General features: G+C 39.8%; 1 protein-coding gene across 1 annotated transcript in view; it reads right to left on the reverse strand.

Moving 5' to 3' along the window:
- CATSPERE (catsper channel auxiliary subunit epsilon) overlaps positions 1 to 23716 on the reverse strand; it is a 163516-nt gene extending 139800 nt beyond the window's left edge. Inside the window, exons 1-5 of the mRNA XM_032242205.1 lie at positions 23547 to 23716; positions 20895 to 20943; positions 9976 to 10049; positions 9618 to 9687; positions 8013 to 8080 (exon numbers count right to left, since the gene is read on the reverse strand). Of these exons, the coding sequence (XP_032098096.1) occupies positions 8013 to 8080; positions 9618 to 9687; positions 9976 to 10049; positions 20895 to 20943; positions 23547 to 23611 (326 nt within the window). The 5' untranslated portion in view covers positions 23612 to 23716. The remainder of the gene's footprint in view (positions 1 to 8012; positions 8081 to 9617; positions 9688 to 9975; positions 10050 to 20894; positions 20944 to 23546) is intronic.
- Positions 23717 to 26707: the final 2991 nt, after the last annotated feature.

Here is a 26707-nt window from a genome sequence, read left to right on the forward strand (position 1 = left end):
GGACTGGACCACCTCCTCATCCTTGCCCACTGTGCCAAGGGGATCACTGGAAGGCACACTGTCCTTGGGGACGAAGATTCCCAGGGCCTGAGGTGGCTAACCAGATGACCCAACAGCAGGACTGAGGGTGCCTGGGGCAAGTGCTAGCACAAGCCATCACCCTCACAGAGCCCCAGGTAAAGCTGACCATAGACGGCCAGGAAGTTAATCTCCTCCTGGACACTGGCGTGGCCTTCTTTAGTCTCCTGTCCTGGACGGCTGTCCTCCAAGTCTGTAATTGTCCGAGGAGTCCTAGGACAAGCAGTCTCCTGATATTTGTCCCAACCCCTAAGCTGCAACTGGGGAGACATGCTCTTCTCCCATGCCTTCCTCATCATGCCAGAAGTCCCACTCCGTTACTAGGGCAGGACCCATTAGCCAGAGCAGGAACCATTATCTATATGAACATCATCAGGAAGGAAATTCCTCTCTGCTGCCCATTATTTCAAGAAGGGATTAATCCCAAGGTTTGGGCAATGGACAGATAATTTGGACAGGCAAAGAATGCATGCCCAATTCAGATAAGGCTAAAGGATCCCACCTCTTTTCCTTACCAAAGACAGTATCCCCCAAGACCAGAAGCCAAAAATGAACTACAGGCTCTAGTAAAGTACTGTAACAGCCCTTGTAATACTGCAATTTTAGGAGTACAAAAACCTAATGGACAATGGAGGCTGGTACAAAATTTCAGGCTTATTAATAAAACTGTGATTCCTTTACACCCAGCTGTACCTAACCCTTACACCTTGCTCTCTCAAATACCAGGAGAGGTACAATGGTTTACAGTCCTGGACTGTAAGGATGCCTTTTTCTCTGTTCCGTTACATCCTGACTCCCAGTTTCTGTTCACCTTTAAAGACCCTTTAGACCAGAATTCTCAGCTCACCTGGACAGTGTTACCCCAGGGCTTTCGAGAGAGCCCCCACCTGTTTAGCCAGGCTCTAGCTCAGGACCTTAGTAATTTTTCACATCTGGGTACCCTGGTTCTTCAATATATGGATAACTTACTTTTAATTGTGAACTCAAAAACCCAGTGTCAGCGGGCCACCCAGGACCTCCTAAACTTTCTTGCCACCTGCAGATATAAGGTTTCCAAACCAAAAGCCCAGCTTTGTAGGCAAGAGGTAAAATACCTAGGACTTGTCTTATCTAAGGGCACTCGGGCCCTTGATAAAGAATGTCTCCAACACATACTGGCCTTCTCCCATCTAAAGACCTTAAAACAGTTGCAGGGATTCTTAGGAATAACTGGTTTCTGCCTTTTGTGGATTCCCAGACATGATGAAATAGCAAAACCCCTATATACTCTGATTAAGAAAACCCAAAAAGCTAACACCCATCTAATACAATGGGACCCTGTAGCTGAGGCATCCTTTTAGACCCTAAAGCAGGCATTACTGTGGGCTCCAGCTCTAAGCCTTCCTACAGGGAGCAACTTCTCCCTATAAGTTACAGAAAAGTCAGAAGTGGCACTGGGGGTTCTCACCCAGACTCAGGGGACCACGTCACAACCAGTGGCATACCTAAGTAAGGAAATTAATGCAGTAGCCAAAGGCTGGCCACACTGCTTGTGGATTGTAGCCGCAGTGGCTATACTGGTCTCAGAAGCTGTTAAAATAGTGCAAGGGAAAGATCTAACTGTATGGACTTCACATGATGTAGCTGGAATTCTGGCCTCTAAAGGAGGCTTATGGCTGTGACAGCTGCTTACTCAAATATCAGGCCTTAGTGCTCGAAGGGCCTGTACTTCAGCTGTGTACATGTGCAGCCTTCAATCCAGCTGCTTTTCTTCCTAAGGAAGGAGTAAACACACAACATGACTATCAGCAGGTTTTAGCCCCGAACTATGCAGCTCTAGAGGATCTTTTAAAAACTCCTCTAGCCAATCCTGACCTTAACCTATACACTGACGGAAGTTCCTTTATGGAAAATGGAGTTTAAAAAGCAGGATATGCAGTAGTCAGTGATCAAACAGTGCTTAAAAGGAATACTCTTCCTCCTGGAACTAATGCCCAGCTGGCAGAGCTAGTAGCCCTCACTTAAGCTCTAAAATTAGAAAAAAGAAAGAGAATAAACATATATACAGATTCCAGACATGCTCACCTGGTTCTGCATGCCCATGCTGCCATATGGAAGGAAAGAGGGCTCCTAACCTCGGCAGGAACTCCCATTAAATATCATAATGAAAATGTAGACTTATTACAAGCTATCCAAGAACCCAAAGAGGTAGCAGTCTTACGCTGCTGAGGTCACCAGAAAGGAGATGAGAAGAAAGCAAAGGGCAATCGCCAAGCTGACCTAGAGGCCAAAAGGGCAGCTAGACAAGAATTTATAGACGGACCTTAAATATGGGAAAGCCCTCTCCAGGGAACTAGACCTCATACTCACCAGAAGAGGTAGAGTGGGCAATCTCCCAGGGACATAATCTTCTTCCTCAGGATGGCTAGCTACTGAGGAGGGAAGAGTGCCCCTACCTGCTGCCAGCCAGTGGAAAGTACTGAAAACCCTGCATCAAACCTTCATATGGGTATAGAAAATACACATCAAACGGCCAAATCTATATTTACAGAAAAGGGTCTCTTCAAGGCTGTTCAACAAATAGTCAAAGGATGTGAAATATGCCAGAAAAATCATCCTTTGGCATATCGCAAAGCTCCTCCCGGGGAACAGCAAGCCGGTCATTACCCGGGTGAAGACTGGCAAATGGACTTTACCCATACGCCTAAGTCTCGGGACATCAATATCTGTTAGTACATGTAGATGCCTATGCAGACGGGGCTGAGGCTTTCCCCTGTAGAACAGAAAAAGCCCAAGAGGTAATAAAAGTCCTGACTGATAAAATAATCCCTAAATTCAGACTCCCTCTCTGTCTTCAGAGTGATAACGGCCCTGCCTTCAAAGCTGCAATGACCCAAGGAATTTCCAGGGCTTTAGGAATACAGTATCATCTCTACTGTGCTTAAAGGCCTCAGTCCTCAGGGAAAGTGGAAAAGATGAAAAGAGGTGTCTTAAGAGACACCTAAAGAAACTGCACAGGAAACCCACCTCTCGTGGCCTTCTCTATTGCCAATAGCACTCTTGCGGGCTTGGAGCTCTCCTCAGAAAATAGGACTCAGACCCTGTAAGATGCTTTATGAACAGCCCTTTCTTACTAATGATCTTGTATTAGACAAGGAAACAGCAAATCTAATACAAGATATCACCTCCTTGGCTAAGTACCAATAGGCTCTTAGAACTTTACCTGAAGGACACCCTAGGGAAAAAGGGAAAGAGCTGTTCTGCCCTGGAGACTTGCTGCTTGTTACCTCTCTCCCCTCAGACTCTCCCTCTCTAGGCTCATCTTGGGAAGGATCAGTTTTGGTTATTCTGTCTACCCCAACGGCAGTTAAGGTGGTGGGAATTGACTCATGGATTCATCACACTCAGCTGAAGCCTTGGGCACCTCCTGAAGAAAATCATAGGCCCTCCACTCCACAGCCTGAAGTTCCCAGAAACGACCCTTCATACACCTGCAAGCTGTTAGAGGATCTACGTTTGCTCTTCCGACAAAATCCCAGGAGAGTCACTGCTTATGAGTCTCATTTACATCCTGGCATTAACAGGACTGTTACTCTTAACTTTGCTGTCTGTAACCGGACTCTCAAACTCCAATTATTCCTTTCATAGTTGGATGGAGAGCGGGGAGCCAGAATAATAGAAAAACTTGGTACTGGCATTAGAAAAGTTACTACCGCTACTCAGTTTTAATATAAGCTATCTCAGGAGGCAAATAATAACATGAAAAAGGCTACTAATTCTCTCTGCCGAGGCAGCTCACTCTGCAGAAACGGCTTAATTCTCTAGCTGCCATAGCTCTTCAAAGTAGAAGGGCCCCAAATCTGCTAACAGCAGAAGGAGAATGAACCTGTCTCTTTCTAGGAAGAGAATGCCGCTACTTTATAAACCAATTAAGTGTTGTCTTAAAGTTAAAAAACTCAGGGATCAATCAAACACAGGGCTAAAGATCTTCAAGAAACAGAATCATAAAGCTTTTTTAACAACTGGCTGTCCTGGTTATATCCTCTCCTAGGCCTGTTTATAACCATTCTATTACTGTTGGCTTCTGGGCTTCTCATCTTTAACCTTTTTGTCACGTTCATTTCTTCTAGAATTAAAACCATAAGGCCACAAATAATCCTGCAAATGGAACCCCGATGTCCTTGGCTCATAAGCTCTATTTTGGACCTCTGGATCAACCTGCACCCCTGAAAGACTCCCCTCTGGAGGAAACCTCAACTGCAGGGCCCCTTCTATGCCCCAATTCAGCAGGAAGTAGCTAAAAAGCAATTGATGCCTGTGTCTCAACAGCAGCTGGACTTTCCTGTTCAGAGGGGGCACTGAGGGACTATGTTAACTTCTCTTCCCGGGTCCACAAGGGGCATGGTTTCAAAGGCAAAAATTTCCCAGCACCATGCCTCCACCCACCTCCCCATCCAGACACCTAGAGTTCTTTGTCTAACTTTCCCACGTGGGCTAGGTAAAATTCCAGGTGTGCTCCTTTGTTTAAAAAGACCACCAAAGGCCCTGGAAGGAGGGGCTCTGTTGTGGGCCAAACAGCCAATCAAATATCGGAGTCAAAGATCAATCACTCCAGAGGAAGTCTGGAAAAGCTCCTCTCACTGGACAAGAACTTGAATGGGGTGGGAGAAACTCCAGGGTTAAAATCCCCCCTACTCCCTTACCTATATGGACTCCATCTCTAGATCCCCTCCCACGACAGTGTGGGAGCTCACACTTTCTCTGTTCTCTATTTCTTTTTCTCTCTCATTGCCTAATAAATCACTTCCTGCAAAACTCTCTGGGTCTGATATTTACTTGAACGAGCTCACCACACCACCAGGTGAGTGAGGCCCAAAGACCTGGGAAAACACACCCAATCGGGAAACAGTAAGCGTCTTTGGGACACCCCCACAGCCCTGCTTCTGTCACCCAGTTACAATGCCGGACAATTTTTAATTTTTTTTTGTAGAGACAGGTCTTGCTATATTTCACAGGATGGTCTTGAACTCCTGGGCTCAAGTGATCCTCCCACTTCAGCCTCCTAAGTAATTGGGACTATAGACGCAAGTCACTATGCCTGGCAAATTTTTTATAGAAACAAGTCTTGCTATGTTTCCCAAGCTGATCTTGAACTCCTGGGCTCAAGCAATCCTCTCACCTTGACCTCCCAAAACATTGAGATTACAAGCATGAGCCACCATGCTAGGCCTCGTTATTATTCTTTAATTGATACTTTTACAGGTGACAGACTGAAAATTCTTACAATGTATATTACAGAAAAACTCTTAACTTCTATGGAGTTCTCTTTTGGACTAATCTGCCTCCTGGATAGGTGCCTTTCTTTCTGTTCTTACTTACGTGGAGAAAACATATCTAGATCAGGGTAGCCTGGAGGCCCATCTCTTTTAGCCCTAGCTCTTAGGTCTCAATGTGTGTAAATGAAATTGGTAATCCATTAAATGCTTCTTGGCAGATGTCCTAGTTTGGGCTGCTATAACAAAAATACCATAGACTGGATGGCTTTAACAACAAATCTCTGTTTTTCATAGTTCTGGAGGCTGCAAAGTCTAAAGATCAAGGTGCTATGTTCTCATTAGGTCCTCGCATGGGAGAAAGGAAATCTTTCGGGTCTCTTTTGTAAGAGCACTAATCCCACTCATAAGGACTGTCCTCTCATGACCTAACCACTTCCCAAAGGCGCTACCTCCAAATACCATCACATCAGGGATTAGGTTTCAGCATAAAAATTTGGGGGTAAAAGGGGTGGGACACAAACATACAGTCTTATTGCAACAGATTATCCTCTCTGATGGTTCCCAAGAGCTCTAGTTGGAAGAATAGAAAGTAGCCCATTTGGCCAAAGGGGCAAGTCCTATTTTACAATTCAACTCTACCAGGAATATTTTATTTCATTTTATTATTTTTTATTTTAATTAATTAATTTATTTATCAAGATGGAGTTTTGCTCTTGTTGCCAAGGCTGGAAAGCAGTGGTGAGACCTTGGCTCACTGCAACCTCCACCTCCTGGGTTCAAGTAATTCTCCTGCCCTCTCTCCCAAGTAGCTGCGATTACAGGCATGCGCCACCACACCCGGCTAATTGTTTGTATTTTTAGTAGAGATGAGGTTTCGTCATGTCGGCCAGGCTGGTCTTGAACTCCTAACCTCAGGTGATCCATCCACCTCGGCCTCCCAAAGTGCTGGGATTACAGGCATGAGCCACTATGCCTGGCCTATTATTTTATTTTATGAGACAGAGTCTCATTCTGTCAGCCAAGCTGGAGTGCAATGGAATAATCATAGCTCACCGTAACCTTGACACAGTAACCTCAAACTCCTGGGCTCATGTGATTCTAACTCAGCCTCCTGTGTAGCTAGGGCTACAGGCATGAGCCACGGTGCCTGTCTTCTATCAGAATTTGTTATCCCCAAACTTGCCCTTCTGTCTTTCTCAACTGTTTCAGAGCCCATAGAGGAAAGAAAAAGCTGGTGATTGGGATTTCTGAAACTGCCAACAAGGACAAAAGCCTGCCAGTTTCCTGAGTAGCAGAGATTCAATTCTCCCGGCTTCTCAATAAGACTCTGGGAAGGTGGCAGTGAGTCAGAGATTACTGGGTAAACATGTACTCCTGGTGGTGCTTGCTGAAGCCTAGGTATTATTAGGACTGATGGTCTAGCTCAGGATAAAATTGCACATAAACTGCAGAACCATCTGACTTTAAGGGACTATGTGAACCAGGACAATAAAATTATCAGCAACAATCATGCTTTACTGAAGACTTGAGTATTCTGCTTGGTTCTGCCTGGATCATATATGTGCCAATCCTCAACTAATAACTATAACCAAGAAACTGTGGGTTGGTAGAGTTAGTCCGTATACATCACATGAAATTAACAATATTGTCACAGAATAGGGAAGAATGGTTTCCCTAAGGGAATGGATGTTATGTGGATAAAAAGAAATAAGTAGTTTCCAGGCATCTTGAGGTCAGGATCCACATAACGTAGTTCCTTATATCTTACACAGTGCGTGGGATGTTGCCGTGACTATGATACCACAGCATATTCTGACTCATCGATACTTTTCTAACTTAATCAATGATTTTTACACAGTTAATTATGTATTTGTGTACCACTTTTCCCTTCTTATATTGGGCTACTTGCATGTTGTAATGAGTCTGAAAAGCTATCCAATACAAAGAAAGGATTTTTGAAATGCATGTAACAGAAGAGCCCTGTCAAATCTCAATGCTATCTTTTAGTAACTCTGTGCTTTTTTTTTTTTTTTTTTTTTTTTTTTGGTGATGGAGTCTCACTCTGTCACCCAGGCTGGAGTGCAGTGGTGCAATCTTGGCCCACTGCAACCTCTGCCTCCTGGGTTTAAGCTCACTGCAACCTCTGCCTCCTGAGCCTCCTCCCTCAGCCTCCTGAGTAGCTGGAATTACAGGCATGTGCCACCACGCCCAGCTCATTTTTGTGTTTTTAGTAGAGGCAGGGTTTCACCATGTTGGTCAGGCTGATCTCGAACTCCTGACCTTGTGATCTGCCCGCCTCGGCCTCCCAAAGTACTGGGATTACAGGTGTGAACCACTGTGCCTGGCCAGTAGCTTTGTATTTTTTTCCAAATTGTTTAACCCATCCAAGTTTATGTTTCCACATCTATAAAGACTGACATTTATGCGATTATAAAAATTAAGAAAGAATTTATATTAAAATATAAACATGTAGACACAATATATGCTCAAACAGTGGTTGCTCTTATTTTTACAGTTTGTTCTTCAGTATTTCTTTGGCAGTATATTTGAGAATATCTTGGTTGGTGAATGAAAGTTATTTGGAAACCATAATATAGATGATCTATTTGTGGTTAATTAAAAGTTGAAGCAGAATACTCTTTAAAAGCATAATTACCCATTTAGTACTGCATTACTTACCTAACTCTATAGTACCACAGAAAGCAAATATGAGAACTGGCCACAAATAAATAGCGTTCTTCTTCTTCCTAAAAGAAAATGCAAAAGAAATTGTGATATATTAACATTAAATCAAATGCAAATATGGATACAGGCATAAAAGTCACAGGGGAAGTAAGTTACTAATCTAAGATCAGGGAAAGAACAATAAATAAATTTCAGAATAGAATTTAAATATATATATATAAATATTCATATATATAAAAATACTACATCAATTCTTTGTCTACTCTCTGTAGTTAAAAACTTACTATCATGAATGAAAAATTTAGAAGATATTTTGATGACTTGCCATCTTTATCATTTTTATTACATTTGTCTTCCTCACTGAAATACAATTCAACTAATTTTCTCATTCAGTGAGGATAATTTTGCTTCCCAGAGACTTTCGGCAATGCCTAGAGATGCTTCTGGTTGTTATAACTGAGTCCTTTTCAAAAGTCAGATGTGGCCTGGAGCGGTGGCTCATGCCTGTAATCCCAGCACTTTGGGTGGCCAAGGTGAGCAGATCACCTGAGGTAAGGAGTTCGAAACCAGCCTGACCAACATGGTGAAACCCCATCTCTACCTAAAAATACAAAATCACCCGGGCATGGTGGGGTATGCTTGCAATCCCAGCTAGTCGGGAGGCTGAGGCAGGAGAATTGCTTGAACCAAGGAGGCAAAGTTGAGAGCCAAGATCGTGCCATTGCACTCCAGCCTGGGCAACAAGGGCAAAACTCCACCTCAAGAAAAAAAAAAAAAAGAAAAAAGAAAAGTCAGATGTATCTCTTCAACTACAGAAGGAAAAGGAGTCCTTTACTTCTTCATAGATTGTGTTCTTGAAACACACAAATAATCATAGACTCAAAAAGACAAATTCAAATAGTTTTCACTCCATAAGGATTGAAAAACAAATTAATATTCATCTGGCCTCTCCCACATCACTCTGTCCCCTTGTGCCTTGACACTAAGGTTTTTTAATTAAAGAGAAGGCCCAAGCCTCAAAGTAAAGGCAGGATTGGTCACATGGCATCTGTAGGACTGTAGCTTCAGACACATTTGTGTGGGAACATCAGCTGTGAGGTATGTGGCCAGTATTTTGTTACTTATTATTAAAGTACCAATGTCTTAAAATGTTTTACTTTGTCTTTGGGTGTTTTTGGTAAACTAGAGAGATTCAACCTCACTCTAATTCATTCGCATTCACATGATTTTTTCAAATGAACAAAATGCAGTGGAGTAAAAATAAATCTGCTAGAAATTACTCCTAATCCTAGGTGTTGGCATAAAAGTGTATGACATGAGACCCATTCATCTGAGAGTCCTACTGCCATTAAGGTGGTGGCTATGAGCTTTAACATACTTATTAATAAAAATACTAAGATCAAAATTGTATATGATTTTATAATTTAGAATTGACATATGCCAATAACTTTAAAATAGCACGTATTTATAGTTACAATAAATACTATTTAAAACAGGTTAAATTAGATTGAAAAGCTCAAAAGAAAGGCAAAATAAAATGTAACAGGATAACAGGATGATTATTCAAGATTTAATAACTTATCATTAAAATCAACTTACTGGGCCCACAACAATTGGTTTTACAGCATAAACACCAGGTGAAGGACAACGCAATTCTGTCACGGGGAATCTAGTGTTTAATGAGACGGGAAATAATAACTACAGGTGCATATAGATTAATAAAATTCCCTTACTATTTTTTAAGCCTAAAAACTTCAATCGTATGCTATTAAGAGACACTTTAAAATATTTGCAATATTTTACTTCTATACCATATTCAATGTGATTTTGTCTTACTTTTCACATCTCCTTAATGAAAGAAAATTTACATTAAATCACAGGCTTGAATCTGAATGTTCATATTATATGAATGATTTAAAAAATATACACATATTGATAATCATGGCATAAATCTTACCTTTTATCTATCACATTACAAGTTTCTGGCACACTCCACTCAGTAAATGATGTTCCATCATACTCTAACCCAATCTAAAAAAGAAAGTAAGAGTTCAAACAAAAAATATTATTCAAAATTTTCACCTCAGGACTCAGTTGTAGGATTCAATTTTCTGGGTCCTAATTATTTAAGGAAAAAATAAATAAAATTCAATTCCCCTTAAATTGTACAAAGTAATGTGACAAAGAAAAGGTAAATTAACCCACCTGGGAGACTTAAGCATTGTCACTCCAAAAAACTATAAACTTTTAATTTTATTTACTTCAGAAACAATCTATTAGCCAGGTGTGGTGCTCATGCCTGTAACCCCAGCACTGTGGGAGGCCGAGGCAGGTGGATCACCTGAGGTCAGGAGTTCGAGTCCAGCCTGGCCAACATGGTGAAACCCCGTCTCTACTAAAAACACAAAAATTATCTGGATGCGGTGGCAGGTGCCTGTAATCCTAGCTACTTGGGAGGCTGAGGCAGGAGAATTGCTTGAACCCGGGAGGTGGAGGTTGCAGTGAGCCAAAATCATGCCATTGCACTCCAGCCTGGGCGACAAGAGTGAAACTCCATCTCAAAAAAGAAAGAAAGAAAGAAAGAAAGAAAGAATATATTCAGTAAGCAGTGTCTGGGGATTATAAAAAAAGGCAAATGAGAAATGATCTTCACTTAAAAATAAGTCACTTTTAATTCTGACGTTCTATTATTTACATATTACTATTAACACAACTTTCATTGGGCACCTTTTTCTTATTTCTAAAGCTACTTTTTTTCCTGCCTCTCTATTGTTTCATTTAGAAATTCTTTCCTTCCCCTCTGGAATATACCAAGTCACTTTCTAACACTGTCAGTCTTAGTTTCAGCACTGATACTCCTCTTCAGCCAGAGTTGGAATCCAATTTTACCTTCTAATACTTGACACAAAATTATATGAACATAGATGAAGACTGCTTTGGTGTTTTAACTTGGAAAATGGAGATATAATGCCACCTGTTTCATAGATTTTATATTATAGGATAGTGTATAAAAAGAAAAAACAGAAAAATTCATGAGAAGATACAACATAACTTTGAAATATATTAAACAAAATTTGATGGAATTACTAGAAGAAATTTCAAAAGCCATAAATATAGTGGTAGATTTTTAACACACTTTTCTCACACTTGGGGAAAGAGGGAAAGGTAGTCAAAGACTTAAAAAATATAGTTAGTAAGTTTATGATATATATGTTAAAATGATATACATTCCTAAAAAGTTTTTCCCTTTTACTTTTTGTTTTAATAGAGACGGGATCTCACTATGTTGACCAGGCTTGTCTCAAACTCATGGCCTCAAGCAGTCCTCCTACTACAGCCTCCCAAAGTGCCAGGATTACAGGCATGAGCCATTGTACCCAGCCCCAAAATTAAGCAATAGAAAATGTATACATCATTTGCAAGCTCACATAGAACAATTACCAAAACTGACCACACTTCCAAGGAAAGTTTTAACCAATTTTAAAGAATTACTATCACATATACCATGTCCTTTGATATTAGTGAAATAAAATTAGAATTTCTCATAAAGTTAGCCAGAAAAAAATCCTAAGATATTTGGAGTCTTTAAAAAATAAAAGCAAAAACAAAACCTGTACTTCTGAATGATTCATAAGCAAAAATCATGATGTAAATTATTAAATGTTTATGAATAAACAGTAAAGGCATTTAATATTATTAAAAATTCGTGGTATGTAGTATAAGAAGTTTTTAGGCCAGACGTGGTGGCTCACACCTGTAATCTTAGCACTTTGGGAGACTGAGGCAGGTGGATCACTTGAGACCAGGAGTTTGAGACCAGCCTGGCCAACATGGTGAAATTCTGTCTCTACTGAAAATACAAAAATTAGCCAGGTATGGTGGCATGAGCCTGTAATCTCAGCTACTCAGGAGAATAAGTTAGGAGAATCGATTGAACCCAGGAGGCGGAGGTTGCAGTGAGCTGAGATTCCGCCACTGCACTCCAGCCTGGGGGACAGAGTGAGACTTCGTCTCAAAAAGAAAAATTAAAAAAAAAAAGAGAAAGAAAAAGAAAAGTTTCTAGAAGAAAATCTGTCACCTTAAATGTATACAAAAGAAATGACAATTTAAAAGTGAATAAGCTCTATTGATTGAGACGATAACAAAAGGACAACAGAGAAGGTCCCCCCAAATAAAAGGAAAGGTGTAAGAAAGAGTAAAAATAGAAATTTATAAAAGAAAACAAATGAAAGAGCATTGGGAAGGGGCGATGGCGATGCAGTTTGTTAAATCTATTTAAATTTCCTAATAAACACAGAAAGAACAATTAGGATAGTCCCCAAAAACACTGGACAACAATCAATAATAAAACTCAGCAACAAGGCATCTCTCAAATCCCAAAATATAAGTGGGTTGGAGGAAACCAACAAAAACTAGCAGATTTGTATGAGATCAGTATAAGGAAATGAAAGAAAGCCAGTAAGGTAAACCTGAGGAGACGAGAACCCCTAAATCAGTAACAGATGTTCAGTGAGGGCAATGGCAGGCCAATCTGAGGACAGCAACTCTAACTGAAGGGGATTCCGAACGTGGCAATTTCTAAAGTTCCATGCAAGAGGTGCCAATAATATCTGAAAGGACAGGTGAAGCTGGGCTCTATAAACTCCAAGCCAGGACCTGTCAACCACAGGACCAATCAGCCGAAGACGCCTTCTAGAACAAAGACCCAGAGTGAACAGAAACGCAGGTAGAAGAAATGCAATAGAGCAGGAAAGGGGAAGAAAGACAAAGGGAAGACAGATGAGGAAGGGAAACAGAACTTAAAAGCATTAACTTGATTCTTCTCCACTACAAAACAGCAGAAGTGGGAACACTGAAGCCGAGAGGTCAGAAAAGTTATTCTGACCCACTCCTCCCATCCGTAAAGATCGGGAACATTAATTTCATGTAGAAAAATGAGCAACAGAAAAAGGATCACAACCAAATCCCACACAGTCATAAGAAAGCGAATAAGAGGCAGAATAACATCTCTGTAAAAACACTGTTAAGACTTTCCCAAGAAACAAATGGAAACTATAACCTAATGTGAGGGTTAGTTTTATGTATCAACTTGGCTAGAACCTAGTACCCAGTTATTTAATCAAACACTAATCTGGGTATTGCTGTGAGGTATTCTGCAGAGGTGGTTTAAATCTACAATCAGCTAACTTTAAGTAAAGAAGGAGAATAAATACCCTCTGTCATGAGGGTGGGGCCTCAACCAATCAGCTGAAATCCTAAAGAGCAAAAACTGAGGTTTCCTGGATAAAAAGAAATTCTGTCTCATGATTGCAGCATTAACTCTTGCCTGAGTTTCTAGCCTGCTGGCCTGACCTAAAAATTTTATTAAAAAACATTTTTTTTCTTCTCCTCCCCCACCTCCCTGATCTAAAAATTTTAGACTTGCCAGACTCTCAATCACATGAGCCAATTTCTTTTTTTTTTATTTTTGAGATGGAGTTTCGCTCTTGTTACCCAGGCTGGAGTGCAATGGCGCGATCTCGGCTCACCGCAACCTCCGCCTCCTGGGTTCAGGCAATTCTCCTGCCTCAGCCTCCTGAGTAGCTGGGATTACAGGCACGCACTACCATGCCCAGCTAATTTTTTGTATTTTTAGTAGAGACGGGGTTTCACCACGTTGACCAGGATGGTCTGGATCTCTTGACCTCGTGATCCGCCCGCCTCGGCCTCCCACAGTGCTGGGATTACAGGCGTGAGCCACCGCGCCCGGCCCGAGCCAATTTCTTAAAATAAATATCTTTATATGTGTATATAATATATAGATATTTAATATGTATAAATTCTATTTGGTCTATTTCCCTGGAGAACTCAGATACATCTACTTATCAAAATGAGATAAAATAAATAAAAGTAAGATAGAAGTTATGGAAGAACAATATAAATCAGAATTTGAAACTCAAAAATGGGCCAGAACTCAGAAAAAAATTAGAATTAAAAGAAAAAGTCATTTCAATAATAAACTAAATTAGAAAAAACACATTGTGAATACAATAGATAAAGCCTTGAGGGAAATAGCAGGTTAAAAGAAGAAAAATTTTTCAAAATAAAAAAGGAAGAGACAGGGCCGAGTGGCTCATGCCTATAATTCTGGCACTTTGGGTGGCTGAGGCAGGAGGACCGCTTCAGCCCAGGAGTTCAAGATCAGCCTGGGCAACATAGGGAGACGCCTCTCTACAAAAAATTTAAATATTAGCTGGGTGTGGTGGCACACATCTGTAGTCCCAGCTACTGCAGCGGCTGAGGTGGGAGGATCACTTGAGTCCTGAGTCCAGGAGTTAAAGGCTGTAGTGAGCTGTGATTGCATCACTTCACTGTAGCCTTGGTGAGAGAGCGAGACCAAGATCTGGTCCAAAAAAAAAAAAAAAAAAAGAAGAGATTAAAAATGATTAAGTGATTTAAGCGTAAGCAACAAATATAAAAGATAGGGACAGAAAATCCAATATACATATATCTGGAGATCCTTAAGAAGAAAACCAAAATGTTTGGAACAGATCAATAACAGTAACTATAAATAAAGAATAATAATCTTCTTATAATATTCTATAATTAAATAAGAATACATAAAATTTAAAAACTGAAATGAACATAAGTGTAAGATAATTGAAAGTAGAATAAGATCATTGCCTGGTTGAATAAGGAATCAGGCAGTAAGCCAAGCGAGGTGGCTCATGCCTGTAATCCCAGCACTTTGGGAGGCTGGGGTGGACGATCACAACATAAGGAGTTCAAGACCAGCCTGGCCAACATGGCGAAATCCCGTCTTTACTAAATATAAAAAAACTAGCTGGGTGTGGTGACGGGCACCTGTAACTGTAATCCCAGCTACTCAGGAGGCTGAGGCAAGAGAATCGCTTGAACCTGGGAGTCAGAGGTTGCAGTGAGCCAAGATTGCGCCATTGTACTCCAGTCTGGGCGACAGAGTGGGACTCCGGCAAAAAAAAAAAAAAAAAAAAAAAAGAAAGAAAGAAAGAAAAGAAACCAGGCAGTAAACGAGTAAATAAGAGAAGAGGGCACCAAAGATGTTCAAAAGGTATAAGCACAAAGGTAACCACTAAAACAAAAATACAAATCTTTCTAAATAAAGAAAGGTAATTTTTTAAAGAATCCAGCAAAGAAAGAACAGTAAATATAGAACACCTAAGATAAACTAATATGAGAATTGAGACCACAGATATCTTATATAATTAAATGTGAATGGGCTTAACTCACACAGCAAGACCCAATACATGCTGTGTTCAAGAGAAATACCAAAAGGAAAGAGTGACTCAGAAAGACTAAAAAGCAATGAGAGAAAACCTAGGTGACTTTGGGTTTGGCCACAACTTCTTAAATACATCACAAAAAGCACAAACAAAAAAGCTTTTGATAAACTGGACTTCATTAAAATTAAAAACTTCTGCTCTGTAAAAGTCACTGTTAACAGAATGAAAAGACAAGCAACACATTGGGAGAAGATATTTGCAAAGTTGCTCTTATCTGATAAAAGATTGGCATCTAAAATGCACGCAAAAAACTCTTAAAACTCAACAATAAGAAAACAAAAACCCATTCTTTAAAAATGGACAAAAGATCTGAACAGAAACCTCACCAAAGATAATACACAGGAGAGAAGTAAAGATATGAAAAAACTCCACATCATATGTCCTCAGGGAATTGGAAATTAAAGCAACAAGATACCATGACACACCTATTAGAATGGCAGAAATCCAAAACACGAACAACGGAAAATGCTGGTGAGGACATGGAGCAACGGCACTGTCACTCATTGCTGGTGACAGTGTAAAATGGTCCAGCCATCCTGGAGGACAGTTTGGCAATGTCTTACAAAACTAAACACACTCCTATCATATATCTAGCTATTGTACTTTTTTTGTATTTACCCAAACAAAAACTTGCACATGAATGTTTGCAGCAGCTTTATCTATAATTGCCCAAACTGGGATATCTTTCACTACATGAATGGATAAACCAATGGTACATCCAGACAATGGAATATTACTCAGTGTGAAAATGGAACGAGCTATCAAGCCATGAAAAGACATGGAGGAAACTTAAATGTGTGTTGTTAAGTGAAAGAAGCCAGTCTGAAAGGCTCCATACTGTTTGATTCCCACTAAATGACATTCTGGGAAAGGTGAAACTATGGAGACAGTTAAAAGATCAGTGTTATAAGGGGCTGGGGAGAGGGAGGATTGCAAAGGCAGCGCAGAGAGAATTTTTAGGGCAGTGAAACTACTCTGTGTGATACCATAATGGTAGAAACATGTCTCTAAACTTTTCCCATGCGCACAGAATGTACAACACAAAGAGTGAAAACTAATGTAAATTATGGATTCTAGTTAACAATGATGTATCAATATTGGCTTATCAATTGTATCATATGTAGCACACTAATGCAAGATGTTAGTAATAAGGGAAACTGAGGAGGTTTTCTGGGATCTCTCTGTACTGTTTGCCCATTGTTCTATGAACCTAAAACTGCTCTAAAAAAAAAAAACTCTCTTAACACTCAAAAAAATTTTTTTTAAGTCATGGACAAAGGTATACCAGGAAAATGTCCTATCCCCCATCAAAAAAAAAAAAAAAATCAATATAAGAGCAGGAATTGTGACTCTGATATTAGATAAAGTAGAATTCAAGCCAAAACACATTCAAGATGCAGAACAATGAGAACTCTCCTCTGCGGCTAGTGGGACTGCAAATGGTACACCTACTTCAGACAACAGTTGTGGGCCAGGTGCAGTGGCTCATGCCTGTAATCCCAGCACTTTCAGAGGCCAAGGTGGGAGGATCGCTTGAGCTCAGGAGTTCAAGACCAGCCAGGGCAACATAGCAAGACCTTGTCTCTACTAAAAATAAAATAAAATTAGCTGGGAGTGGTGGTGCATGCCTGTAGTCCCAGCTACTAAGGAGGCTGAGGCAGAAGAATCACCTGAGTCCAGGATTTTAAGGTTGCAGTGAGCCATGTTCGTACCACACAGACCATCCTAGGCAACGGAGTAAGAGTGTATCTGACAAAAAAATGAGAAGAGAAGAGAAGAGAAAGGAGAATGAAAGAAAAAAGAAAAAGGGGAAAACTGTTGTGTAGTTTCTTATTTGATGTAAACATGTCATTGCCTTCTAACACAGTAATCCCATTCCTAGGTGTGTAACCACAATAAAAATGTATGTCCCCACATAAGTACATGAATGTTCATAGCAGTTTCATTTGAAATAGCTCTAAATTGGAAATAACTCAAATGGCCATCAATAAGAGAATGAACAAATTGTGGCATATGAATGCAAAGGAATACCCACTCAGCAATAAAAAGAAATGAAGTTCTTATATACGCAACATTATGGATGAATCTGAAAGCACTAAGCCAAATGAGAGAAAACTGACCCCAAAAGGCTATATACAGTATGCTTTCATTTATATGACTATCTAGAAAATGCAAAACTATAGGATCAGGAAATAGATTAGTGGCTGCAAACAGCTAGAGATGGGGAGGGAGGGCAAAGCATGACTACATAGGGCATGATGAAACCTTTTGGGGTGATGTAAATGTTTTATATCTTCATTATTGTGGTGATGATGCAACTGTATGCATTTTCAAAGCTCATCAAACTATATGCTTAAAAAGCATAAATTTTATATATAATTACCTCAATTAACTTGCCTTTTACAAAAGGAACTAAAGAAATATATAATCATAATATATAAATCTTATCTGGATTTTGATTTACATAAACAAACAGAAAATGACACTTATATGACAACTGGTCATTTGAATACTGACTAGATATTTGATGATATTAAGGAATGATTTTTAGGTGTGCTAATTAGTATTGTAGTCATGGTTTTTTAAAACAACTTTGAGATATAATTCATGTCATATAATTCACTCATTTAAAGTCTACAATTCAATGTTTTTTAGTGTCTTCATGTAGCTCTGCAACTATTACTGTTATCAGTATCAGAATATATTCAACACTCCACAAAAAAAACTCTCACACTCTGGAGGTTACCACCCTAGCCCTATCTCCCAGCCCTAGGCAGGCACTAACTTACTTTCTGTCTCTATACATTTGCCTATTCTGGACATTTCATGTGAATGAAATCATATAATATGTGGTCCTTTGTGAAAAGTTTCTTGCACTTAGTACAGTGTTTTCAAGGCTTATCTATGTTGTAGCACATAAAAGTACTTCATTCATTTTTATTGAGAAGTAATGTTCCATTATATAAATATACTACATTTTATTTATCTTTTTATTAGTTGATGAACATTTTCATTGTTTGCTCTTGGGGCTATCATGAATAATGCTTCTATGAATATTCATGTACTAGTTCTGTGTAGACATTATGTTTTTATTTCTCTTGGTTGTTTACCTAGAAGTGGAATCTGCAAAACATATTGGTAACAACTACGTTTAACTGTTTGAAGAGCTACCAGACCATTTTCCTGCACCATTTGACATTTGACAGCAATGTAAGAGTTCCCATTTCTCTACATCCTCACTGACACTTGTTATTATCTGTCTTTTTGATTATAGAATTGTACAGCACCGGCACCGACAGTTCCAAGTGAATACCAGGCAGCATGCTATACAAGTATGTACTGGCTGGATTCTGCCTTCTTTAGAGGGCATTTGAAAATATGGAAGAATGTCTTAGGTTACACAATCCCTGAGGATTGTCATTGCCACTTAGTGTTTGGGAACCAGGGAAGCAAGATGTTCTGCAAAGCAAAGGATAGTTCCATACAATGAAAACGTTTCCTGCTCAAAATTTTAGTGGCATCCTCATTGAGAAACACGGCTGTGGAGCAATCTCATGTATGAATATTGATAAAAGAATCTTAAAATATTAACAATAGACCCTGAGAACATACTGAAATACTATTGGTACCATGTGAAATTTTTCCAAAATCCAAGGATGTTACATGTAGTGAATATATTAATATGATTCACTATAACAAGTCTAGGGAGAAAACTCATAAAACTTTTTTCTGTAGACTGTGAAACGGCATTTCACAATTCACTATAAATATCACTTGTAGTGACTATTTTTTACCATATCCAATAAATTAGGAACCAATGAATACTTAGTTAATTTAATGAAATATATCTCTCTGTGCCCAAAAGGGAGCATCTGTTTAACTGGGAGACGTTAGAAGAAATCTACTGAAGTTAGGAAGAAGATAATGAGATCAACTCTGGAGGCTTACATCATTTTTCATGAATTGGAAGAGTCAATATCATAATGATGCCAGTTACTATGATAACAATATCGGTTTTCTTCAAATGCAATCCCAATCAAAATCTAAGCAGATTTTTGTTCGTGAAAATTAACACCTTATTCTAAAATTTATATAAAAACACAAATAGCCAGAAATAGGCAAAGTAGTCTTGTGGAAGAACAAACTTGATGATTCACAGGACCAGATACGAAGAAGACTCATTAGAAAGCTGTAGCAGTTAAGAGAATGTAGAATTAGCACTAAGACAAATAAGAGAGTTCACAAATCAACTCATCTACATATGGAACACAGGTGACATTAGAAATGTAATAGGGGAACAATGAGTTGTTTAATAGATTCTGGTTCAGTATGTGAAAAAAGTAATGTGAATGCCTATTGCACTATATACAAGGTGGACTCGATAGATTTATGACATATTTTAATGGTAAAATATAAGAAATATAAAATAATATTATTAAAAAATTCAATTCAGGGTAAGCAAAGATTTTTATTAAATAAGAGCCCCCAAAGTTTAAATTATAAGGCAAAGGAGGAAAAGTAAAGATTTGGCTCATCAAAAATCAGCTTTCTTTTTCAGTTAAGTATCCATAAATAAAGTTAATAGAAACTAGAAAGAGATAACTGAATGTTTGAGACAAACATTTGATTAATTTTTAGAATGCAATGTAGGTAGCACTGTGTTAGTCAATAAGAAAAAGGCAGAAAATTAAATGAAAAATGGGCAAAGGATATGAACAGGTAATAGAAGGAGAAGCCTGCATAATATGTGAAGAGATGCTCAAAATCATTAGTCATCAGAGAACTGAAAACAACAACAGCAATAACTATTACTGGATAATAATGAGATTGGTAAAAATAGGAAATGTAACAGTAACAAATTTTGGTGAAGATGTACATTCAGTGAGAATATAAATTGTAACTGCCATTCTGGAAACAATCTTCCGGAACTTTGTTAAATTAGGTGTCTGTATTTCCCTTGGCCAGGCAACTCTATTTGGCTACATATAGCAGAAAAATGATTGCATAGATACATAAAAGGACTTGTAGAAGACACTCATTGCAGTATTGTCTATGATGGTAAGAAGTTATATGTACAGCAATAGGGGTATATATAAATAAAACATAATTGATTTACACTAGTAATTAAGCAGCAATAAGAAGAAATGAAGTAGGAAGTGTTGAATAACAAAAGTAATACAGGGAATGAGGTCTGTACATCCTGGTTTGTCTAGACAGTTCCAATTTACACCTGTTGTAAATTTATACCTGTTGTATAATTACTAATAGCACTCCCATTCTCAATAGTTTAGGCAATATACCGAATAGTTTTCCTATCTATATAATAACACCACGTTGCAAATAGTAAATCACAGAAACACTCAAAACAACACTATTTTTGCTACACACAAATTTAAGGACATGGATCAAGGAGGGGACCTACGTGGTAATACATGGGATGAGTTAGGGTAATACATGAAAGAAATGAAATGGAACAGTGACAATGACTAAAACTCAATATGATTAACTCTGCTCTCTGCTCCAAAGTTCAAAAATTTAATACTTAATAATAGTTTATTAAAAATTCAACACTTACAATACTTCTGGTACTAAAAATTCGATAGTCGGGACTCTTACTATAATACCTGTGGAGGAAGAAGCCAAGTATGAATATTAAAACTAATTTATTCTTCAAATATGAGGATTCTCCATGTGGTCAGGGCATACCCAGGCTGCCAGGAGCTTCACCTTCCCACTTAATTCCTTCCTAGACAGCAGCTCAGGGCTAAAACCGGGCCTGTCAGTGACCGCTAGCCACACCTTTAGATGTGTTAAGGTTTCCTCAGTATCTGAAGACACTAAGATGAGAAGCTAACATTCTTTTCCTTTTTTTTTTTTTTTTTGGTAGGACAAAAACCCTTAAAGAACATTGGCTGTAACTCCTTCACGTATAAAGAGTTAAAATAAGAATAATAAAGATTGGAATTTCAAAAACCCAGTTTTTTTTTTTTTTTTTTTTTTTTTTTTTTTTTTTTTTTTGAGACAGGGTCTTTCTCTGTCACCCAGGGTGGAGTACAAGTGCAGTGATCTTGGCTCACTGCAGCCTTGACCTCTCAGGTTCAAGTGATCCTCTGGCCTCAGCCTCTCGAATAGCTGGGACTATAGGCACACGCCACCACACCCAGCTAATTTCTGTATTTTTTGGTAGAGGCAGGGTTTTGCCATGTTGCTGCAATGAAGGGTTCTTAATTTCTGTCTGTATGATTCATCTAATGTAGTACTGTCCAATAAAATACAACTCACCTCCTATTAATTAAAAATGTTCAAGTAGCTACTTTAAAAGCACAAGAAGAAATGGGTGAAATTAATTTTAATAATATATTTTATTCAACATGTAATTAGTATAAAATAATTATTAGTGAGATATTTTACATTTTTTTTCATACTAAGTCTTTGAAATCTGGTGTGTACGTTACACTTAAATACATCTCAATTTGGGCTATATTTCAAGAGTCCAAAAGGCACATGAAGCTGGTGACTATCATAAATCATCATCTTACAATTCCTTCACCTTCCATTTGCTTCAAGAATCTATTCCACGTCTACACTGCATATCTAATTGCAATTGAAATTGTTCTATCCCTAAAGTTTTAAATCAGAGGCCTTTGTTCTGCATGCAGAGGAAGAGTTGCTAGGATATCATTGTGCAATTTCCTTATCAGAATTATACAAGCCTTAATAGCACTCTGAATTCTAATTTTTAACAGAAATCAGTCACCTTTATAATGAAACACATTTTCTGTATAAACAGATCGAATAAAAAACATGTTCATGTATTTTATATACACCTATAAATTAAATCTATTGTCATCAAAGGCTTTTTTTGAGTTTGAACCACCTCACACTTCTCATGAATCTAAGATCCCTTTCATTACAGAGAGAAAAATACAAGTGGCAAATTTGGTACTTTAATTTACAAAGTTAAATTATGTAATTTAATAAGATTTGGTAGCTAAATGATAAAATGACCTTTCCCGGCAGGTCTTTTCTCCTCACTGGCTCCCTCAACAGCTTCCCACTCCTACTGGGGCTGAGGACAGGGTAGGGAGAGAACAGTAGCTAAAAGAGTCATGTTTAATTTATTAACTTATTCACAGATAACAATGATAATGCCTTTTCATCCTTGCTTTATTAATTATGTCTAATATTTAATGTATTATTGTTGGAAACGGATCTAAGAGGCCCATAGGTGTGTGGGGTGTGCAGATCGACATGTGCTATCTTTTCGTGAAAGGCGCACTGTCATCTCACTCTTGGACCACAATGATCCTCTCTCCTCTGGCAAAAGAAGGGTGCAGGAGGGGAAAGGAATGTAGGAATTCATAGGGGCCAGGGTGCCATGGCTCATGGCTCACAGCTCAGGGCCAGTAACTAAGCAGGGAGGCCCAGGAAGGAGGATCACTTAATGAGACCAGCCTGGCCAATATTGTGTGACCCTGTCTCTACCAAATTTTTTTTTTTTAACTTAGCCAATCGTGGTGGCGCGTGCCTGTGGTCCCAGCTATTCAGGAGGCCCAGGTGGGAGAAGCGCTTGAGCCCAGGAGTTCCAGGCTATAGGGACTTATGATGGCGCCACTGCATTGCAGGAGCAAGAGGCTGTCTTTAAAACAAATAGACGTCCCCGCCCTAAGAAACAAAAAAGTGGCCGGGCGCCGTGGCTCACGCCCCTAATCCCAACTCTTTGGGAGGCCGAGGCGGGCGAATCATGAGGTCAGAAGATCGAGACCATCCTGGTCATGGTGAAACCCTGTCTCTACTAAAAGTCTGTAGTCCCAGCTACTCAGGAGGCTGAGGCAGGGGAATCGGTTGAACCTGGGAGACGGAGGCTGCTGTGAGCCAAGATCGTGCCACTGCACTCCAGTCTGGCGACAAGACTCCGTCTCAGTAAAAAGAAAAATAGAAAAGATCCCAGAGGGGCTCAGACGTTCTGAGGACAGCAGCATGAAGGTACTGCGACCTTGCTGCAGGAACTCAAAGCGCTAACAGCGTCCCCTCTCGCTCATGAAACACTGTCGGGTGGGAGCGGCGGCACACTGGTGCTGGTGTTCCGGGGGCCGGGAGAGGAGGCGGTGGTCGGCCACGGCGCGCGGGCCCGGGGCGCATCGGGTGGGGAGCGGGAATAGGGCCCCCCTGCCCCGCTGGAGGTACTGCCTGCACAGTCGCTCGCCTGCGGCTGGCGTCTCTCTACCTCCAAATGGCCAAGCCACAGCAGCTCAGCCACGACAGCAGCACTGCCACCTCCCGGGCTGACATGGCGCCTGCTCGGCCTCCGCCAACCGCCTGGGCCACTTCCGTCCAGGCCTCGCGCCTTCCCCGCGCGCGTGCGCCGGGCCGGTTCCTGAAGGCTCTTGGGTCCTGGGGCCGCCGGCAGGGCGGCCGGGCCTGAGCACCAGCGAGGGAGAAGTGTGCGCATGCGCGCGCGCCTCTACCTGGGCTCCCTAGAGGTCTGAAAGCAGCTGGAGTGCGAGCCTGTATACCAGATTTTAGGAAACGCAGAACCAAGATTTCCAGCAGCGAGATTGCAAACACACTTAGAAAAATCCGAGTTGTTAATTAAAAAAACAAAAAAAAGAGAGAAAAAAAAAAAAAAAAGAAAAAGAAAAATCCAAGTTGCCTGACTGAAGGTAAACTTTTAAGGTAGTCTTTTAGCCCAAATCTTCATGTGATTGTGTATAGACGCTACAATAGCAAATACATATCTGGCAGTGCTTTCCAGGGAGCAGGCACGCCATAGTGATTTTTGTTGTTGTTGTTTTTGTTTGTTTTTGAGACAGAGTTTCACTCTGTTGCCCAGGCTGGAGTGCTGTGGCAAGATCTTGGCTCACTGCAACCTCTGCCTCCCGCGTTCAAGAGATTCTCCTGCCTCGGCCTCCTGAGTGGCTGGGGTTACAGGCGTGTGCCACCAGACCCAGCTAATTTTTGCATTTTTAGTAGAGACAGTGTTTCACCATGTTGCCCAGGCTGGTCTTGAACTCCTGGCCTCAAGTGATCCACCCGCCTCAGCCCCCGAAAGTGCTGGGATTACAGGCATGAGCCACCAAATCTGGCCAGGCACACCATAAATGATTTTTTTTTTAATTTATTCATTGCAGAAGACCAGAGTTTTAGTATTACTCAAATCAGTCTCCCAAGCACCTGAGCAATCAGGGAGCAGAGTTTTTAAGGATAATTTGCTGGGTTGGGGGAAAGCCAGTCAGCCAGGAGTGCTGACTGGTCAGGGATGAAATCAGAGGGAGTAGAAGCTGTCTAAGTCACTTCCTGGGTGGGGACCATAAGATCCAAGCCAGTTTATTAATCTGGGTGGTGCCAGCTGACCCATTGAATGCAGGGTCTGCAAAATCTCTCAAGCACTGATCTTAGGAGCAGTTTAGAGAGGCTCAGAATGTTGTAACCTCCAGCTGCATGACTCCTAACTCACAATTTCTAATCTTGTAGCTGATGTTAGTCCTACATGGGCAATCTAGTCCCTAGGCAAGAAGGAGGCCTGCTTTGGGAAAGGGCTGTTACCATATTTATTTAAACTATAAACTAATTTTCTCCCAAAGTTGGTTCAACCTATGCCCAGGAATGAACAAGGACAGCATTGAGGTTAGAAGCAAGATGGAGACTGTTAAGTTAGATCTCTTTCACTGTCTCAGTAATAATTTTGCAAAGGCAGTTCAATCCCTCCCTTTGGGTTTTATAACATCTTAATCTTAAGGTGTAGGCTATGAAGATGGGACAAGGCCGTTGATGACTCTGGCTTCTTCTACTGACAGGGGACATAATGGGAATGGGAGTGAACCCCAAGGTCAGAAGGGTGGAACCACTTTGCAATTGTCTGAGTGGACTCATGCAGGCCTGGTTGAGTTTCCAAGGCTTGCATGGCAAAAACATTAGTACTCTCATCTATAGTTTTACTACAGTGTTTAAGTGAACAGTGCTGCTATAGGTAAATAATGAGTTCTAAGATGAGGAGTACAATTCCCAATTTTAAAAGCAAAGATTTGACAGCATTAGTTTGGGGACTTCTAACCCACAAATAATTTAGTAGTTAGTCTAAACTGCAGAAAAAACCTCAAGAACAGCTAACAACGACGTACTATAGTTTTTCTTTTGAAGGGTAATTTTTCTCTCTCCAGTCTCCATTCTTATAAAAACAAATCATGGTAGAACTGATTTGTTTACAAAATAAACTTTAGTCTTACTGTACTTGGCCTGATTATTTGCATAAAGTGAAGCAAGAATAATTATTTTTCACTTAGGCTTTTTAAATTGGCTTTGATAGAACTCTGTTCCATGAAGAATCTCAGATAAGACTTTTTAAAAGCCAAGCCCAGCCATGGGCTTGTACCCTCAAATACCTCTGAGTCGGTATTTGAAAATTTCTTTCCTCTTGAGGTCCCAAGATAACTTGAGGTTCCTGGGCTTGTTACAAAGTGACATTTTTTACTTACCACAGATCAGGAACCTTGTACAGGGTCTCTGTGTGGGCAAGGTATGAGGCCAGATTCCCCAATGGGCTTTAACTAGCTTTATGAGTCAACTTTGACACTTTAAAGGAAGCATGTCATTTCAATCAAAGCCTTGGTAAAATAACTAGTTTCTCCAATTGTGTCCAGTTACAAAAGAAAACAGATTCTTATTGCACTTATGCAATCAACTACACTGCCTTAAATTGAGAATATTCACAAATAGTTTCCAAATTCTGGAGAAATCAGGTAGATAGAAACAAATATGCTCTAAATTTTGTTCACAGGAGTATATTTTATTCACTTGTTAGAAGTTGCAAATAGCTCTAAAGAAATAAGTTCTCTTGACTCTAAAGGCAAAAGGTTTAAATAAACTCTCCATGACAGTCCTAGAAGTTTGGTTTTTTCCCTCCATTTCAATAGCACGATTTTTAAAGTTATCTGAGACCTACACTCAGAGTCCTATATAACTGTCCTATATAACTTTTCAAAAGACATATAAAAGTCCTATATAACTGTCCTATGTAAGTTTTCAAAAGACCTATAAAAGTCCTATATAACTTTTCAAAAGACTTGTAAACTGCCTTTTGAAGAGGACCAAAGCAAGACAAAATGTCTGTGGATGACAAAAGTCTATAGCCACTATTAAAGCTACAACTGACTAGGAATTTTGGTTACTTCTGTGGCATACAACAATTTTACATAACCATTATAATTATGAGTAATGTATACTAAATTATATCAACATTATTGAAATTTCCTGTAATTTTGGAACACATACCAATAACATATTTATACAAATACAGTCCAGAGAAAAACCAAACACCATTCACTTTTCTATTTGAAAGTTTTTTCTAATGTCACAATTTCCCAGAGTTATTAATCAGAAACTTGCCTT

The sequence above is a fragment of the Sapajus apella genome, unplaced genomic scaffold (assembly GCF_009761245.1).
Source record: "Sapajus apella isolate SASKATOON/1434 unplaced genomic scaffold, GSC_monkey_1.0 scaffold49, whole genome shotgun sequence".
Classification (NCBI taxonomy): Eukaryota; Metazoa; Chordata; class Mammalia; order Primates; family Cebidae; genus Sapajus; species Sapajus apella.